The sequence below is a fragment of the Mesocricetus auratus genome, unplaced genomic scaffold (genome assembly GCF_017639785.1).
Source record: "Mesocricetus auratus isolate SY011 unplaced genomic scaffold, BCM_Maur_2.0 Super-Scaffold_100007, whole genome shotgun sequence".
NCBI classification, from domain to species: Eukaryota; Metazoa; Chordata; class Mammalia; order Rodentia; family Cricetidae; genus Mesocricetus; species Mesocricetus auratus.
This window is the reverse complement of record NW_024429191.1, coordinates 57,337,491-57,355,630: the sequence shown is the minus strand read 5'-3', so window position 1 is coordinate 57,355,630 and position 18,140 is coordinate 57,337,491. Positions and strand designations below refer to the sequence as shown.

Below are 18,140 nucleotides of genomic sequence, written 5' to 3'. Positions count from 1 at the left end.
CAGACAAGTTATCTTGGTGCTAGTGCACCCTGGGGACCTCCTCTCCTGATCATCAAGACTATCCTATTGTTTCCAGCCTCCTTGTCTTCCTGTGTACCTCAGGCCTGGGTTGCTCCCATCTCTGCCCAGGCCTTGGTGTCTTGTGCCCTCCTTTCCAGCATCCAAAAGGCTGTGTAGCCTGTATCTCCCAAGGAGAAGGAAGAAGGACCTTCCCATACTATGTGACCAAATCACTGACCTGCGCTGTCCCGGTGAGGGTCTGCAGGGAACCATTTTGGTGCTTGGCAGGTCTGTGCCCCTTAGGGTCATCCTGTGTTGTTGGGCTGTGAAAAGAAAGTTATCATGAGATGGAGTCAGGGAGTGGAGGGGGTCTTAAGAGGCCTCTGTGAGTCCCTATCTGGCTGATGGGGCACTGGCACTAGAGACAGGAGTGACCTGTCCCTGGCTTCCCATTAAGGAGGATGAGGTAGCCAGTCTCAGGGTCTCCTGTCACTACCTTCCCTCTTCATCTTTACTTTGAACTCCCAAAGCTAAAGTGACATGAGGGGAACAAGCCAAAACTATTCAGACAGGAGCACACAGAAGCTCTAGGGAATGCCCTTCTCAGAAAGCCCAGCGCAAATGCTCTGGCAGTCCAGACCTCCCAGGCCGTAGTTTAAAGTGGGCTTGGTAGTGCATGCCTGGAATCCCAGCATCTGGCAGATGGTGGCAGAAGGATCAAGGGTTCAAGGCCAGCCTCAACTACATAGAAAGTTCAAAGTCAGCCTGAACCTGCCTACAAAGCACACAAACAACCCCAAAACACTTAATTTAACTTATTCACTCTGTGTATCACACTGGCTTCCAACTCATGGCAATCCATCTGCCTGAGCCTCCTGAGTGCTGAGATTACAAGTACAAACCACAATGTCTGGTACTCCAAGTATTTATCTTGTAAAAAGTGAAAGAAACAAAAGCCATGTATGGATGGCACATACATGTGATCCTAACACCTAGAAAATAGAGGCAGGAGGATCAGGAGTTCAAGGTCATCCTCAGCTACATAGGGAATTCAAAGCTAGACTGTGCTACACAACACTTATTTTTAAAAACAGAATTAAAAAAAACCTAGTGGGAAAAAAGAAAATGTAAAAAAAAAGGGGGGGGGGGCCAGACATGGTGGCACATGCCTTTAATCACAGCACTCAGGAAGCAGAGGTAGATAGATTTCAGAGTTCCAGGACAGCCATGGCTATACAGAGAAACTGTCTGTAAAAACAAAAAAGAAGGAAGGAAGGGAAGAAAGAAGGGAGGGAGGGAGGGAGAGAGGGAGGGAGAGAGGGAGGGAGGAAGGAAGGGAGGAAGGAAAAAAGGGCGGGAGGGAGGGAGAGAAGAAGGAAGGGTGGGTAGAGAAACCATGCCTGCTGGTGAAGTTGCAGCCACATTTCTAGCAGAGTTGAAGATGAATCCCTGGCACCAGAAAAGAAAAAAACAAAACAAAACAAAAACAGATGACTATTGACACGGTCACTGCCTCAACTATCCACACCACATAATTTTTACTGAAATGCACTGTTAATGATGGTTCTGTGTTATTAGTCGTTACTGTTGCTTATCTCTTACTTGACCCAATTTATAAATTAAACTTCATCATTGGCAAGTATGGGTAGGACAAAAAGAGCACACATGCAGGTTCATTGCTGTTGTGACTTCAGACATCCCCTGTGGTCCTAGAGTGTGTCCCCAGAGATGCAAAGGACAGCTGCAGGCATCACAAAACAACTTATATCTGAACCAAGTTATGCACCAACACTGAAAAGTGTCCTGTTTATGAGCCATGAAAAAGATTCCTGACTTGGTAACACCTTGACCTAGACCCATTCCTATGCATCCTTGTAAGTTCTGATTTGGCGAAGTGTGGTAATACATCCCTGTGATCCCAGAAGCAAGGAGGCAGGGGCAGAGGGATGTTCCATGAGTTCCAACCCAGGCTGGGCCACATAGTAAGACCCTGTCTCAAAACAAACAACAACAAAAAAAAACCCAAATCCAGGGTCTGAAGAGATGGCTCAGTGTTTAAAACCACTTGTTTCTCTTGAAGAGGACGTACAGTTTGACTTCAGGCACCCCAGGTGGCTCACAACCATCTACAACTTTAGTCCTAGGAGATCTTACACCCTCTTCTGGCTCACATGAGCACCAGACATGCTTATGGTACACAAACATACCTGCAGGCAAACATCCATACACATAAAATAAATAAATCTAAAATAAAATGAAACAAAAACCCCAAACTCCAGTTTTAGTTACCCCCCTGCTTAGTCTTTTAGTAATAAGTCACCCTGGTCCCTCACCCCCGAGTGAGGTTTGATTGTCTGGGTCTTACCTTTGGCAAAAATCTCGTTGGGTCAGTTCAGTGAGAATCTTCTTTATCTTTGGCAATAACTTGCCCTTACCCTGCCTGTCTCTCCCTCCACTACAAGTCCCTGTACCCACCCCAGTGACTGTCCTCAGTGAAGTCCTCCTTGTGTTGTGTGAGCAAGTATCACTAATATGGGGAAAGCTTACTGGTGCTCGGAAGGAAACCCAGCATTCAAGGTGAGGCGGGAACGATGTTTAGCCTGGGCTATATAGTGTGAGGCTATCTCAAAAAACAAAACAACAACAACAACCAAACACCCCTCCTTCACCCACCCACCCCCCAAAACACTAAACAAACAAAATCATGGAACATTTCTTTCTCGGTCGCGCGAGACAGTTTCATGTACCTCCGGCTGCCCTCGAACTCACCATTCAGCTAATGATGTCCTTGAACTCTTGCCTGTACCTCCTGAATGCTGGGATTACAGGCATGCACTGCCACACCCAGCTGAAAAAATTTTCTTAAACATGCTCCTCTGATCTGGACTGGTACACTTCACCAGAAAGAAACAAGGAAGCCAAGATTTGCTTTCTCACCAGCCTCCTTTGACCCAACCTTCACATCCAGCCCACCCTGGACTTCACAATTTAGATTTAGATCAGAAACACCCCCGGCTACAGTAATAGACTTAAAGACAACATCACTGTTTACGTAAGTGCTTCTCCTAAACATCAATGTTTTAAATGCTATCTGAAATCTACGGTTGAAATGAGCCACAGTTAGCCTCGCTCCAGGGTCCACGGCAGCATGTTTAGGTTGTCCCTAACAACCTAAGCATGCTGTTTGCTCAGACTAGATACCTGATGACCCTCTTGGTGTGTGTGTGTGTGTGTGTGTGTGTGTGTGTGTGTGTGTGTGTGTGTGTGAATGTGGACTCCAGCAGCTGAAAACACCTGGGGGAAATGCCAGTGAAGGTTTACAGTGATTAATTAGCATAATGTGATCAAAAAGTCATGAGCTATTTAAATTTCATTCTTTCTTTTCAACTTTATGCTTTTTGAAGTTTTTAAAAATAATCTTTCAAGTACTTTTATAACTAGGATAAAGGAGGAAAATGTAACGGTGAATAAACAGAGCTTTACTCCAGCTACTCTGTCTTGCTACCAGTTAGCAGATTTCTTCTGGCCACTTGCTAAAGGAGACCAAGGACCAGGTTTCAGATGAGCACTCGCGACCCTTGGTTCCAAATTACTGCACCAAGAGCCGTTGGTTCCAAATCACTGCGCCCAGAGCCTGTAGACACTCCCAAACCCAGAGCCTGGCTGGCTGGTTGAAGAAATGAAGGACCATTAAGGACTTGAAGGCAAAAGGAACCGTGGGGGCTTGCTCAGGCCCATAGAACCATCTGCAGGCCTGGTGTGGCCTACTGGGTGCTGAGGAGGGAGTGCTGAAGCCATACCTGCCTTGTGAGAGGGAGAATGTCTTACTGTAAAAAGATCATCTTTGCCCTCTTCACCATATTTGTCTAGAGCACAGTAATGAGTGTGAGTGTGTGTGTGAGTGTGTGTGTGAGTGTGCGTGTGTGAGTGTGTGTGTGTGAGTGTGTGTCTAAGTGGAAGAGCACTTGTTTAAATGCAGTTCAATTCCCAGTACCGCAAAACACACATTAAGTAGTGGCACACGCCTGTAATCCCAGCCGAGGCAGGAGGATGTTCAGGTCTGGTGACAACCTATCGACATAGCCAGAACCCGTCTCAAAGCAACGCAGTGCAGAAGTTCTTTGCTGCAGAAACACCCACTGGGTAGCACGCGTGGGCGCTGAGCCCCGCCTCTCGAGTCCTGGCGGGGTCACCCGGGCGCCCAACGCCCTCGCTGCTCCCCAGGCCCCAAGCGATGTACCTGGCTGGGCTCACGCGGCTGGCGACCTTCGGGCCGAAGATCCTGCGCAGGAGGCGGCAGAGCCGTGGCCTGGCGGCGTCGCACGCGCCGCTCAGCCCGTCGCGCATGGTTGGGCCACCGCCTCTTTCTGGCGCTGTCCCTTTATCGCCGCGGAACCCCTCAGAGCCCGCCCCCGCAGCGCCCGCCCTCCTCCCGGGATCCGGGCTTGGCCCCTAGTGGCCCAGGACAACATCAGGGCGGCGCAAATTGCCTCGGTTTGTATATTCCCTTAGCGATGACAATAAGGATCGCGACCCAGACTCCCGCTGCACCAGCATCTTCCACACCTATTGTTTTCTCTCCCCCTAACGAAATTCACTCAAGAAGGCAATTCTTTATTACCTCCGCTTTGTGGAGGCAGAAGCTGAGGGACCATAGAACTGACCAGCTCAAGGTCGCACAACAGCCCCAGGGCCACTTCTGCCTCTGCTTCAAACCCTCCCAGGAAACATCTGCCCTGTCTCCCTGTTCTTTATGATTGCAGAATGGAAGAGAAAGAAAGCTTAGGGTTGAGGGTGACTTCTAGTGGGAAAAGTGGGGGCCCATCTGACCCAAAGCATCCTTTAGGTCCGCGCAAACCTCTGGACAATGCTACGTAGAAGGTCCACGTACTAAGGTGTTTTGTTCTGTTTGTAGGTTGCAATTTGGGAGCAGGGCAGCTGATAGGACCCGGTGGAGTACGGGTGCAGCCCTCAGGAACCCTCTGGGCCAGTATTTCAGCAAATGAAACCCAAGTCCAAACTACGGTTTGAGGAGCGTTTCTTTTTAGACCCTGTAACCCAGTAACTAAGGCTTAGCTTAACTTTGCTCTAAACTCCCTATGGTTCACCTAGATGATCCCACACATACCCTTTGCCTCTAAAACACAGGCAAGCACATGCATGACACACCCTGCACACTTCCGAATCGCTTGTTTACACAAAGTTGAAAGCCACCAGGAACAGGCTCTTAGTTTGCATGGATTTGAAAAGTACATTTTAAAACAAAAATAAATAACGCGGCTCCGGCCGCTTTCAGAGTAAAACCCCCTTTGTAAGCTGCTTCCTCTTCCAGGAACATCCTCTGACCACCTTTCCTGGGCAGCCCCATTTCAGCTGGACTCTCTTCTCCAGAAAGCCATCTGCCACCCATTGGCCCCTGCTGACCGCACAGCTTAGAAAGCTCAACAGCACATTCTCCTATTGCCCTTCCCTACCTGACCCCTCCCACACACATAAAGCTCTCTGACATGTTGCTTTGCCAGGATTGCCCAAACTAGGGAGGAAGCCTTTGCCTCCCCCTTTCCTCCCTGATTGTGGAAATTGGATCTGTTTTTCTCTTTCTCAGTGTAGTATGTACATAGTAGGCCCTCAGGGAAAGAGCACAGAGACTTGACTCAGATCTTAGCTTCTCCACTCTCTAGAAACTGGCCCTGTTAGGCAAGATAGAAACAGTTCACACCTGGTTTTTGACATAGTACTACAGATGCTATAAATATCTGCGGTTTCGTATGCAATTAATAAATGGCTCAGTTAATCCACTGATTAAACAGGAGGACTTTGCTGACATGTTAACTGGCAGCATAGTGCCAGGTAAGCCAGCATCAAGTGTAATTGTTAATGGGATGAAATTTATCCAGCACCCATGGTGTGGCAACCAGGATAGCGGCTGTAAACCAGACTGTCCAATTTGAATCCTGGCTTTGCAATTTGCCAACTATGAGATCTTAAGATGACTTGAGCACCCTGGACTTTTGTGTCCTCTTCCCTAAAGTGGGATAACAGCAGCGCCCTTCTGGATTTTCAGAGGGGATGCCCTCTGTCTGGGCAGGGTCAAGCCTCAGTATGGGGACAGGCAATGGCAGCTACCAAAGACTTCGGAGCAGGGGCTTGACTTATATGAAGTTAAGTTGGAGGAAAGAGGTGTGGGGGCAGCTGGATTCTGGGGTGATGGAAGGCAGGGGTCACAGGGACCAGGTAAAGAGAAGGAGGGGATGAAGCACTATTTTGAAACTGAAGTGCGTCAGGTTGCTTGAGCCCAGTATTCTTGACAGACTTGATACAGTTGCCTCCAGCTCACCCAGCCTTCCATACCTGGGTCATCTGCCTCCTCTAATCCTACCGTGATCACTCTTTGCCTATAAGTGAGGAAATGGAGGTTTGGAGGCTAAGGGACTTGACAAAAGCCACAGAGTTATGAAGTGGCAAAGCTATTCCTTTCTGCCTAAGTTTTCTCTCCACATCTGGTTGCACAGAGACAGGGAAATTTAGGGTTGCTCTGCATACTACCTCCAGGGGGCGCTGCCCACTATAGTCTTGCAAATACCTGAGCCAGGTACAGGCTGAGGTTTGGACATGATTCTGTGTCACCACATTTCAGAGAAAGTCATCTTTTTGCTTGAGTTAGCCTCAAGTCCCAAGCTATGGCTGTAGACTCAGTGTTCTCTAGAATTCTCCTAGCCTGTCCATACAAATTGTGGGAGGACTAGTTCAGTTCTGAGATGCACCAGGCCAACCTCAGATTTTACCTCTGTCATTAGCAGTCATGCAAGCCAGGCTTTCCCCTCCAGCACCTCATTTGCAGAATGAGACCACAGTGAAGGACCCCATGGAGGTCAAGTTCAAAATGTGTAGATGCACACACACACACACACACACATGTGTAGTCTTGGTGATAAGGAAGCTTCTATTTATCAAGTGCCTGTGGCATGCAACGTGCCTTATGTACACTTTATTTCATTCCCAGCATGCTATCAGGCAGGTCACATTGCAGACTTGCCTGAGACTCACATAGGTGGGCTTGCCGAAGTCACACAGCCACTGAGGACAGCACAGGACCATATCAACACCCTTCAGTTTCAGTTTTCTAATAGTCAAAATACCTACAAACTGATGGCGCACATGTCCTGGCCAATCGGGACATCACCTGAGCTGACTGCTAAGCTCTCCAGCCTCCGTTCTCATGTATTCTTCCCTCCTCCTCCCTCCAGAGAGTCCAAACTCCCCTGGGAGCAGCACCAAGCCCTAGGCCTTCTTTCTACACACCACAGCTGCACCAGACTCCAGCAGAGAGCTGCAAGCCATGCCTTGGAGACCAGCTCTCTTAGGAGGCTGGGGACCGAGAACAGCAACAGGGGCATGGGAACCCCAAAGAGGTGGGAGCGGAGATTGCTTACCTGGGAACGGCACTTGGGGTTTTCCCCACATTGTTGTTAATGTCCTTTTCCTCTTTCAAGTCACCTTGGTAGGATTTGGCTCTGAACAGAAACTTCCAGGGGCAGGCCATGTCTGACTTTTCGCTCCTATTTCAACTCCAAGATGTTCTGTGTGGAGCTGAGGAAGGGGAGGGAGGCTGTGAGACGAGGGTGAAGAAGACCTAACAGACCGGAGCTTCTCCCAGGCGCCAGTGTCCCCGGGGATGGAGACGAAGTCCAGATAAGGCTTGCTCTCTCTGCGCTTGCACTCTGGGGTTTTATTTGGGGTTGGGGTTGAAATCCTGTGGGACAGACTCCTGTTGTGCAAAGGCACATAACAAGCCAAAGGAACAACACTGGACGCCACATAGCCACCTACCACAGACAAAGGAAGTGTCCACGATCCTCCTTAGGAGAACTCAGTGGCTCAGGGCAGGGCTATTCTTGGCACCAAGTAAGGGGAACAGGAGCTGCGGATCCCTGAAGTGTGCACACTAGTCTGACCCTCCTTGTTCCCTGTTGATGAGAAGAGCCAACAGTTGTTAATAACAACCTTCTTGTTAGAACTGAACTTGGGGCTGGCACTCCAGTCCTGGCCACCTTTCCTTTGATTTGGATGTCATTGTCCATCTTAAGCTAAGGACACTATGCTGCGTGTTCCCTTCCTGTCATTCCAGGAGAGATCAATGGTTTGTGGAAAAGAGTATTAAATTCTCAGCACTTGAGGTTATCTCCTTTAAGAAAAAAGATACGGAATGGAGAAAGCATGGGGGTGTCTGGGCTTCCCCATAGCCAGCACCCTCCTTGGGAAAGATACCCTCAGATGGCAGTGGGAACAAGAACCTGCCAGGGTCCTGGGCAGTGGTGGCGCTCGCCCTTAATCCCAGCACTCGGGAGGCAGAGCAGGTGGATCTCTGTGAATTCGAGGGCAGCCTGGTTTACAGAGGGAGTTCCAGAGCAGGCTCCACAGCTACAAAGAAACCCTGTCTCAAAAAACAAAGAAAGAAACAAAGAACACTCTCGGGAACCTCAGAGCCCTGATGACCTGGGTCCCAACTTGACCCTTTCTAGTTACTGATGTAAATCAAGTTAGTCAGCTGAAAATCATTTCTTCACTCCTAAAATGGGGTTAATAGTCCCTACCTCATCAGATTTGGGGGTGGGGAGGGGTACATCTTATAAAAGTTTTTCTTTGTAGTATAACCACCACCACAGTAAGTATTTGCAAAGAAGAAACCAGACCAAGATGCCCTGTTGAACAGTCACAACCTCCTGTGGTTGCCCTCCCTAGGCCTTCTGTCAGCTTCAGGCCATCCACCAAAAAAAAAAAAAAAAAAAAAAAGACCGATTTTTCTGAGCTTTCCCAAACAGGAAGGTCCTCCTAAGAGCAGCTGTCCCCTGTCCCCAACATAAGACTCACCTTGCAGCTGATTAAGCTATTCTGTGGAGTGAACAAGACCCAAGCCCGAGGAACCTCAAAGAGTCTCTAACTGCCCAGTCTCCTCACCAGGGTGGCTGAGAGGTTTCAAACCAGTGACACTGTGTCCTCTGGGGTCAGAGTCTCAGTCTTCAACTCCCTGTGAAGCTGTGGCCCTGGCAGCAGCCATCAAGTATTTATACCCCATGCTCTTCTGAGCTATTTTGCATAAAGTCTCTGATCCCAAAGGGAGAGTCCCCAGCTGGGTGTGCAGTTAGCTCATTATACGATGGGCACTCCTAGTCTGTGGGCACTAATACGTCACTCTGTGTGGTGCATCCTCAGCAAGGCCACCTTTTCCTGGTCTCTGGTCCAAGGACGTGGCCACTTGGCAGCAGGTGGCCACTTCAATATTGGGTCACTAGGGAGAGAGGCTTTTCTTGGCTAAACCACATAGACTGGCTTGCAGGTTCCCGGGGATTTTGTTCTGGGCATGGAGCTCTCTGACTAATTCCTGTATGTTCTCTCACTTCCAGTTTGCAACAGGAGTTCAGGGAGCTGGGAAAAAATGACAGTATGGAACGTGCTGGAAAAAAGGTCCAGGTTCCAGAAGGCCAATGATACTGAATGATGCCAATATCCCAACAGGCCCCTGAGACATCTATCAGGAGGTCTTTTAGGATGGAAGGCAGGCCCTGGGCAGAGAGAAGTCTCTGAGATACTTCTTCACTGGCATTCTCCCACTATTAGTAAGTTAGTTTGGGCAGCATGGTGGGCAGGGCTACGGTAGGAAAATCTCCTTTTCACAATGGACATTATAGTGTGACTTCTTATGTGCAGAACTATAATTTCCTACCTGGGTGTGATGGCACAAGTCTTTAATCCCAGCACTTGGGAGACAGACAGGGAAAGCAGATCCCTGAGTTTGAGGCCAACCTGGTCTACAAAGCAAGTTCCAGGACTGCCAGGACTACACAGAGAAACCCTGTTTTGAAAAACCTAAATAAATGAAATATAATTTACTATAAGGCTTCAAATAAAGCATTCATACATGGCATGGAATTTTCCATTATAAAAGTAAAATAGCAACAGTATTATGGGAAAGGGGACAAACAGAGACGGGGGAAAATCCCCCTGGATCATACTGTCCTAACACACCCTGACAATGTCCACTCATCTTCCCAAGTTTCCCAAGTTCAGCCCAGCCTCAAAGTTTTGCTTTTGTCTAAGATACACAAACTAAGAGTCACCCAAAAGATGCATGCCCTCAAAAAGTTGAGAGAATAAAGTGTTTGCCTTGCATGCACAAGGACCTAAGTTCAAACTCACATAAAGATGTAGGGCGTGGACTGGAGATAGCTCAGCAGGTTAAGGGACTTACTGTCAGGCCTGGGTTCCTGGAACCCTCCATTTATGGAGGAGGGAACTAACCTCCATAAATTGTACCCTGACCTCTACATGTGTGCCATGCACTTACAGAGAAAATCAGCCAGTCAATCGACGGTAGAATACCGGGTGGGGTGCTCACACCTGTAATATCAGATCTGCCGAAACAAAGACAGGAGTACCCCTGGGTTTGCTAGCCAGCCTAGGCTACTAGGCAAGCTCCAGGCCAGTGAAAAAAAAAGTGGATAGCATCTGGGAAACAAGAGCTGAGATTGTCTTCTAGTTTCCAAGTTTACCTGTGCGCATGCACACACACACACACACACACACACACACACACACACACACACACACACACACACAGCCTATGGGTTTCAGTATTTCAAAGCCAACCTCCTTTCAGGCTTCAGCCAGATGAGCCCAAAGGAACAATACTTGGGAAAGACTGAGCCCCTAACAGGGAGCACAAAGTCTAGGGAAAAAAATGGATGACTAAAGTTCAGAGTGATGGAGGAAGCCTGGCCTCAAAGGACCTAGATCCATGTTGCTCCGGGGACACACACAGGAGCAAATACATTAGGACAGCATTCAGAAGTTTCCCACAACGGAACCCTTAGCCCCTGTTCATGCGTCCAAATATTCCAGCTACACCTGCAACAAATACGTGTATCAATCCCAAAACTCCATGAAATGGATATTATAACTTCCCATCTATAGAATCTTCCAGAGTCTCACCTACTTTGCATCTGAATACTTGGTCAAATTCTGTTATTTAATGCAAAAAATCTGTTACTAAAGAGAAGAGATCTGGGTACATGAGCAGTGAGACTCCAGGGTGTGTATGACGCGTCCTCGCCTCAGCACTGTGCTCTGCTGGCCCTCACAGACACTCACGTCTCTGGTAGACTCCCCTAAGCACAGTCTCTAGGGAATCTCCCTGGCTTTGTCCCTTGACTCTCAGTGTCCCTCCATCAGGAACCTTAGTTTGCTTGGAACCCATGACCCACAGCACAGTGCTTAGAGCTGCCTTCCTTCCTGTGGTGCTGAGCCCACGGTCTTAACTCTTCACTCTCTAGTATGTGAGGCCCACGGTGCTGGAGTTTAGGTGAATCTGTGAATCAGCTGTGTGAGTGGAGGATGAGTGTAGCCAGTCCGGACCTCTGAAGTGCTGGCTTGGGGTAAGGCTTGGTGGATATTTCTCCTTCCCACTGTTGTTCTTTTGCATTCTGCTCATGTGCCAGCCTGGCCGTTCTGGCCACCATGTCCCCTCCGGTGCTATTCCAACCCATCATCCACCAGCTGTGGGCTTTGGTGCAGGGGAAGACTGTGTCTCCTGAGAACCAGGCTTTGAGGACATGGCTAGATAAACCTATAAGGTCCTGGGTTCTAGTACCAGCTCTACCACACCACAGTTGTGTGGGCTCAGAAAAGCCACCTACCTGTCTTTGCTACACTGGACAATTTCCATGACAGAGTGACAATGACAAAGGGGAGATGTGGATATAAGAGAATGTTTCAAGCTGCAAAGCTGTGAGTCAGAGTAATCACTTAACCTTCTGACAGATCAGCATCCCTCAGGTGGGGTCATCTGCCACCAACCCCCCTCTCTTCTTATGTGTGGTACTGGGAAGTGAACCCAGGGCCTTCTGCATGCTAAGTGAGCACTCTATCAGAGAGATATATCCCTAGACCATTTTTGTACCTTCTGTGTTTCTGTCCCCTTTATGCCCAGGTAGGGCTTGAGTTTTCCATCCTCCTGTCCCAGCCTCGTGAGTAACTGGGATTAAGGCCAGTGTAGTCAAGGATGATCTTGAGTCTTTTGTGGTCCTGCCTCCACTACTGAGGGCTAAGATTATGGCAGGCACAACCATACCCAGTCAGTGTGGTGCTGCGGATTGAACCTAGGATTTTACTCACCCTAGGCAAGCACTCTACCTACAGAGCTGCACACCCCAGCCCCTCCTCCTAAACTTTATTTTTAATACCAAATAATACAGACTAAATTAAATGTGTAGCTGCCATGCCATATTGTTTAGGGCTTAATGTCTCTACGTGGTCACTAGAAAGGTAATTTAAATACTTTTCCTTTTGGTCAACAGTTGGTAGATTCTGAGGATGGGAAGCCCATGGAGGCAAAAAACACACTGTGTTCAGGATGTTGTGTGGACATCCTCACGGTTCCGTTATTCTAACTACGGAACAGGAAGAGGAGAAGGAGAGTGAAAACAGCAGTAAGGGCAACGGTGGCACAGAGACGCTGAGGGACTCGGCACAGTTGCACAGCAGCTAGCCTCTGAGACAGAACACACCATAAATTTCCGCTGCACCCCTCACGCTGCTGTCAGCAGCTCCAGAGCTGTCGGAGGTTGTCGCAGGTCCTCCTCTCCCGTCTGCCCTCAGCTTCAGGGCCTGAGAAGCCATCTTCCCCTTGGCGCTGCTCACCTAACAGGCAGCATTCCTGCATTCCTGGGCCTCTCCTGTTGATGGACGGGGCAGGTGAACTCTGCGGGGGTGAAAGAAAAGTGCACTTTGAAGGGCAGGTGGGGAAAGGCAGGCCCCTGGGGGTGGCAGTGGAAGCCCAAGGTAGACAGTCGGGAGAAGAAGGCCCTCCTCCCCCACAACCTAAGCATAGCACCAGTAGTCCCCAAACTTGGGCTTCTAGGCCCCTCCATCCTAGGGCGGGGTCCATCAAATAAAGTGCATCTGTCCCTGAGAGGATCTGAATGCGATGCGTGCTACATGGCTCTCTGTGATCAGCAACCTCAAAGGTCTTCCCACAAAAACAGTGGCCAGGGGTCTGGTGAGACGATTCAGCAGTTAAGAGCACATGTTTCCTCTTCTAGAGGACCTGAGTTCGATTCCCGGCACTGGCACGTGACAGTTTATAGCCACCTGGAACTCCAGCTTCAGGAGATCTGACATCTCTAGCTTCTTCAGACATTTGCACTCGTGTACATATACCACCCCCACACACACATAATTTAAAACAAAACAGTGATCAAGTAGCTAAGGCTTACTGAACACAGCATTAAAGCATTCCTGCCATTTAATCCACACGGCCTCCTTTGAGAGGCTCCTGTGACTAGTTTCACTATATTGAGGACCACGGAAGTCCGGTAGAGTCCCAGCTCCCTTCTCCCCCCTCCAGCCCCTCAAACTCATCCTGAGAGATGGAACCAGGACAAGACTGGAAAGTAGCATGGCACCATGGCCTGCACTCCAGCACCACCCAGCTGCCTCTCTTGGCATAGGTCCCTCTCCTGGCACAGTAATAATTTTCAATCATTAGAATACTTACAAGCTCCTCACCCCGGGTACTCACTGTGTGGATGTAACCAGGCCTGGCTTTCAGCTCATTGACTGAACCGCCAACCATGGGCGCAGCTATTACCTGATTTCATGAACAATAAAACTGGCACCGAAAACCCAATGTACTAGTGAGAACTGTGCCCCTAACCCAATGTACCTAGCTTATAGATGTCAGAGTTGTGGCTTCACCCACATCGAAGGACCAGGATGCTTACTGGCCCCCAGAGGACTCCCTACCTCACATGCCCACTTCACTGCATGAGGACACTCAGTAGAGGGACTGAGACCGTGGTAACAGCTGAGTGGATCTACTGAATGTCCCCCACTGATAGCAGTCTCTGGTGGCAGCTCTGTATGACACTATGGAAAGAAGTACAGGCAGGCAGAGTCCCTGCTGGCTTTGGAGGCAAAGGAGCTGTCTCCCAGAGCCCGCCTTGGCTCTTTAGGAGTATTACCTTAGGGGTTGGGGATTTAGCTCAGTGGCAGAGCTCTCGCCTAGAAAGCACAAGGCCCTGGGTTCCGATCCTCAGCTCTGAAGACAAAAAGTACTACCCTTACCTTCAATTTGCAGAGGGATCTGCAGCCCTGAGGCTGCAGTGAGGACTGAGTCCCTCAGGGATGAGGGAACAAAGCCAGGATTTGAACCTAGAACTATGTGTGTATTTACGGGAAGCTTGGTAGGACTTGCACCTCATGACACTGGGCAAAGGTGTCCAAAGTCAACTCCCAGAATCTTCATGGTGATACTAGAAAGCAGGCCAGCCCACTCTACACAGGCTCTGAGTGGAGAGAACCATCTGCCCACTCTACACAGGCTCTGAGAGGGGAAGCAGCATCTGCCACGCTTGCCCTGTTTTCCTGTGGTTCTAGCAATGTTCAGCATGGACAACAACCAAGATCAACGCACTGCTCTAAGCATGGAAGACACCCAATCCTGGAAGGTAATGTTATTGTCCCATTTGCAGGAGGGAGGGGCACTAAGGCTCAGAGAGGGGGGCTGCTGGCTTACAGACCACAGATAGAAACTCCCAGCTCCAAAGTCAGGGCACTCCCAGGTGCTCCTCCCTGAGACCCCGCACTCCTTCCTGTGGCCCTTGAGCACAGGCTATGTCACTCAGATGCCCTTGGGAACAGCAACAACCAGAAATCTGAAATCCTTTTTGGTTTGTTTGGTTGGTAAGTTAATTTCTTGAGACAGGGTCTCATGTAGCCCAGTTGGCCTGGAACTCACTATGAATCCAAGGATGATCTTGAGTAATTCCAACGCTTGGGAAGCAAAGGCAGAAAGATTGCTGTGAGTTTGAGGCCAGCCTGTACTGTATAGCAAAACCCTGTCTCAAAAAAAAAAAAAAAAAAAAAAAAAAAGGCCGGGCAGGGGTGGCGCACACCTTTAATCCCAGCACTTGGGAGGCAGAGCCAGGCAGATCTCTGTGAGTTCAAGGCCAGCCTGGTTTACAGAGTGAGTTCCAGGACAACCTCCAAAGCCACACAGAGAAACCCTGTCTCGAAAAACAAAAACAAACAAAATAAATAAGTTTGTGAAGCTGCAGTGTCATCAGGGAGGCTGGGATTGCCTACTGGCTTCCAGAGTATCCCCAGATCAGGCCAGCCACAGCAGGTAGCGGTACAACAGCAGGCTGTCTTGCATTGCTGTAAGTACTGCCTTTGGCCCATCCTCTGTACAGATGGGTTGAGAGGCCACAGGTGAACTTGGCCAAGTCCCTCAATCCCAGTCTAGCCTCAGTTTCTTTAACTGCACAATAGGACCAGCAAGCTTCTGCGCAGGGCCTTCTGGGAACTAGATGAAGTGAGGGCTGCAAGGGCCAGACACTGTAAAGCCTGGTTTCCTTCCCCAGTGCCCCTTGCCAGGCTCCTCCCCACTCCTTTTCAAAGTGACCTTTGGCCACCCCCAGCTTCCTGGCAACCTGCGGTACATCAGTAACCTGTGGCCCTACCGTCCCCTTTGGGTGGTACACAGCTGCCTGTCTGTGTCGTTGCCCTTGTATATAGTAGGCACTCAATAGATTCCTTCACTGATAATATACTGCAAAGTCAGTAGCTGGGAACTCCTGAGTCTCTTTGTGGTCAAATAACAGGTTTCTCACAGAATGATAAATGTGCCTAAATTATATACAAAGGGGACTCAGATGGCACACAATGTTAATTTCTGGTAATTGAAATATCTCTTGATGTGATCACATCTGTGTCAATTGTCTGGCTCTCTGGTTATGGAAAAGGACAAAGTTTGACCCAGGTGTGGTGGTGTATACCTATAATCTCAGCACCAGGAAGCTAAGGCAAGAGGATCGCACCATGGTCGTCCTCAGCCTGCCTTGTGTGATTTCTGCATCCTTGGCTCCCCTTAAGTGGCTGTGTCTCTTTGGTTGGATTGCATGCGCCCTCTGAGCTTCCTTTTCTCCAGCTGAGGAGTTGACTAGATGACTCAAGCTGCAAAGGTCCTAGCTGCCAAATGAGTACCTGAGTTTGATACCCAGATCCCACATGATGGAAGGAGAGAACTAACTCCGGCAAGTTGTCCTTTGATCTACACACACACACACACACACACACACACACACACAAGGAAATTCAAATACTTTTTTTTTTTTTTTAGTTTTTACGAGACAGGGTTTCTCTGTATTGTTTTGGAGGCTATCGGTCCAGCCCAGCCTCGAACTCACAGAGATCCGCCTGCCTCTGCCTCCCGAGTGCTGGGATTAAAGGCGTGCGCCACCACCGCCCGGCTCAAAGACTTTTAATTACGAAGTTAGGACACAAAGGAAAGCAGATGAGATGATGCATCTCCACCCTTGTGTGACCTTTGGCCTGTCATGTGTCCTACCTCAACCTCATTCCACTCATCTGTCAAAAGAAAAAAGACACAAAAAAGAAACTTTTCAAAGAACTGCATGACTTATTCAGAAGTACCTGCCCTCTAGGCCCCTGCATCATTTGTTGGATGACCAGTTGGGAGCCTGAGTCACACAGACTTTTGTAGCTAATCTCCCTTTTGTGTCATCTTAGATGACTTACAGTTGATGGAAGAGGTGGGATTTTTGCTGGAAATGCCCAGGCAGTTAGCCTGGGGTTGGCAGGCCCAAGTTGGAAGAGAAAATGTTTAGTTCTTGCTCGTTGGATCCTTAGACTGTAGTACATGCTGCTGGCATGGACAGGCACAGTGGCAAGGAGGACTGGACATGGCAGTCAGCCTGCCAGCTAATGGCAGGGGTCCAGTCAAGAATGCCTCTAAGGGCCAACTTATTATATTTCAGGGTTGTGATTGAACCCACAAACTCCACAGGCTGGATAAGTGCTCTGTCTGCAGCTTAGGGCTCGGTTTCTTGCCAACATCCCCCGAATCAGTCCACTGGGAGCAGTCATCCAGGAGGAGCAAACCATCTACCAACAGGCAGATGGAGTGCAGCCCACCCACTGGGGCATGGTGAAGTGGTTTAGCAGATAGGGCTGAGTGACCTAGTCTTCAGGGTGTCCCCAGTCTCTGCTCCCAACATTTCTGGAGCATCACAAAAGGAGATTGCTGATGCAGGACAGAGTAACTCCTCAAGGCCCGCTATAGGTGGACCCATCTCCCTTGGTTCTGGGAACGCCCAGGAGTGAGGGTTGACAAGGTGCTGGAATGTGGGGTGTGAGAACAGACACTGAAGCTACAGACGGGCTAGGGTCAGACCAGACGGAAGAAAGTGATTGAAAGGTCACAGGTCACAGCCCATAGGTTGGATGTTCCCGACTGTGCAGGCTCTCTTCTCATTGCTAGAGTCCAAGGAGACCTCTACCTGTAATTGGCCCGCTAGTGTGGAGAATGTAGCTTTGCATCTGCAGCCGCAATGCAGTCTAACCCAGGTGCTGCTGCTCTGTTGAGGAAGCCTCCAGTTTCATGGTAAAAACAAAAGCAAACGAGATTGAAGGAGGGGAGCTTGGGGTATGATAAAACACGCAGGGGAGCACCCCGCTAGCAGCCTCACGAGCTTCTGAGGGCCGAGGGTTTGGCTGAGATCCCTTGGAAAGAGTGCCTTTGCCCAGCTTCAGCATGGCACTCCATTAGCAAATGGCAGCTCTGGGGTCTAGAGCCCACCTGTCCCACGTGGCATATACGTTTCATACCATGGAATGAGGACAGTTGCTACTCCTGTGACCTCACATGGCTGTTGTCAAACTGGTTGAAGGCCTAAGCAACAGGCACAGTGTCCACTCCCTGATCCATGCAGCAAATATTTTTGCCTTCTCTATCAAAGAGCAATGTCTGGGGCCAGGAAAGTAAAGACTCCCTGAGCCTGGGGGAGGGGCTTGTCGAAGGGGTGCGCTGAGGACACCCACTGTCCAGAGTGGGATCCTACCTCCCAACACTCTGCTTAGAAGGAGGCACATTCCTATCTAGGCAGGGTAAAGAGGGAGGGTGAAGAGGCCGTAGTTCCCCTTGGAGACAAAGGACTCTTTAGGACTTAATTAAAACGCCCATCAAAGACCAAGATAGGGGTTACTGGATGAAATGACAGTAGTTGGAGTGAACATGTTCCAAGTCAGTTTCATTCCAGGGGCTCCCCTGGGGCTCTAAGACT

General features: G+C 49.3%; 1 protein-coding gene across 2 annotated transcripts in view; it reads right to left on the bottom strand.

The window, feature by feature from the left end:
- The window catches only part of Nos2 (nitric oxide synthase 2), a 38,739-nt gene extending 30,771 nt beyond the window's left edge, over positions 1–7,968 (bottom strand). Inside the window, 3 exon segments of one of the 2 annotated variants that reach the window (NM_001281644.1) lie at positions 239–323; positions 7,434–7,590; positions 7,831–7,968. In NM_001281644.1, the coding sequence (NP_001268573.1) occupies positions 239–323; positions 7,434–7,543 (195 nt within the window). In that variant the 5' untranslated portion in view covers positions 7,544–7,590; positions 7,831–7,968. 2 annotated transcript variants of the gene reach the window in all.
- Positions 7,969–18,140: the final 10,172 nt, after the last annotated feature.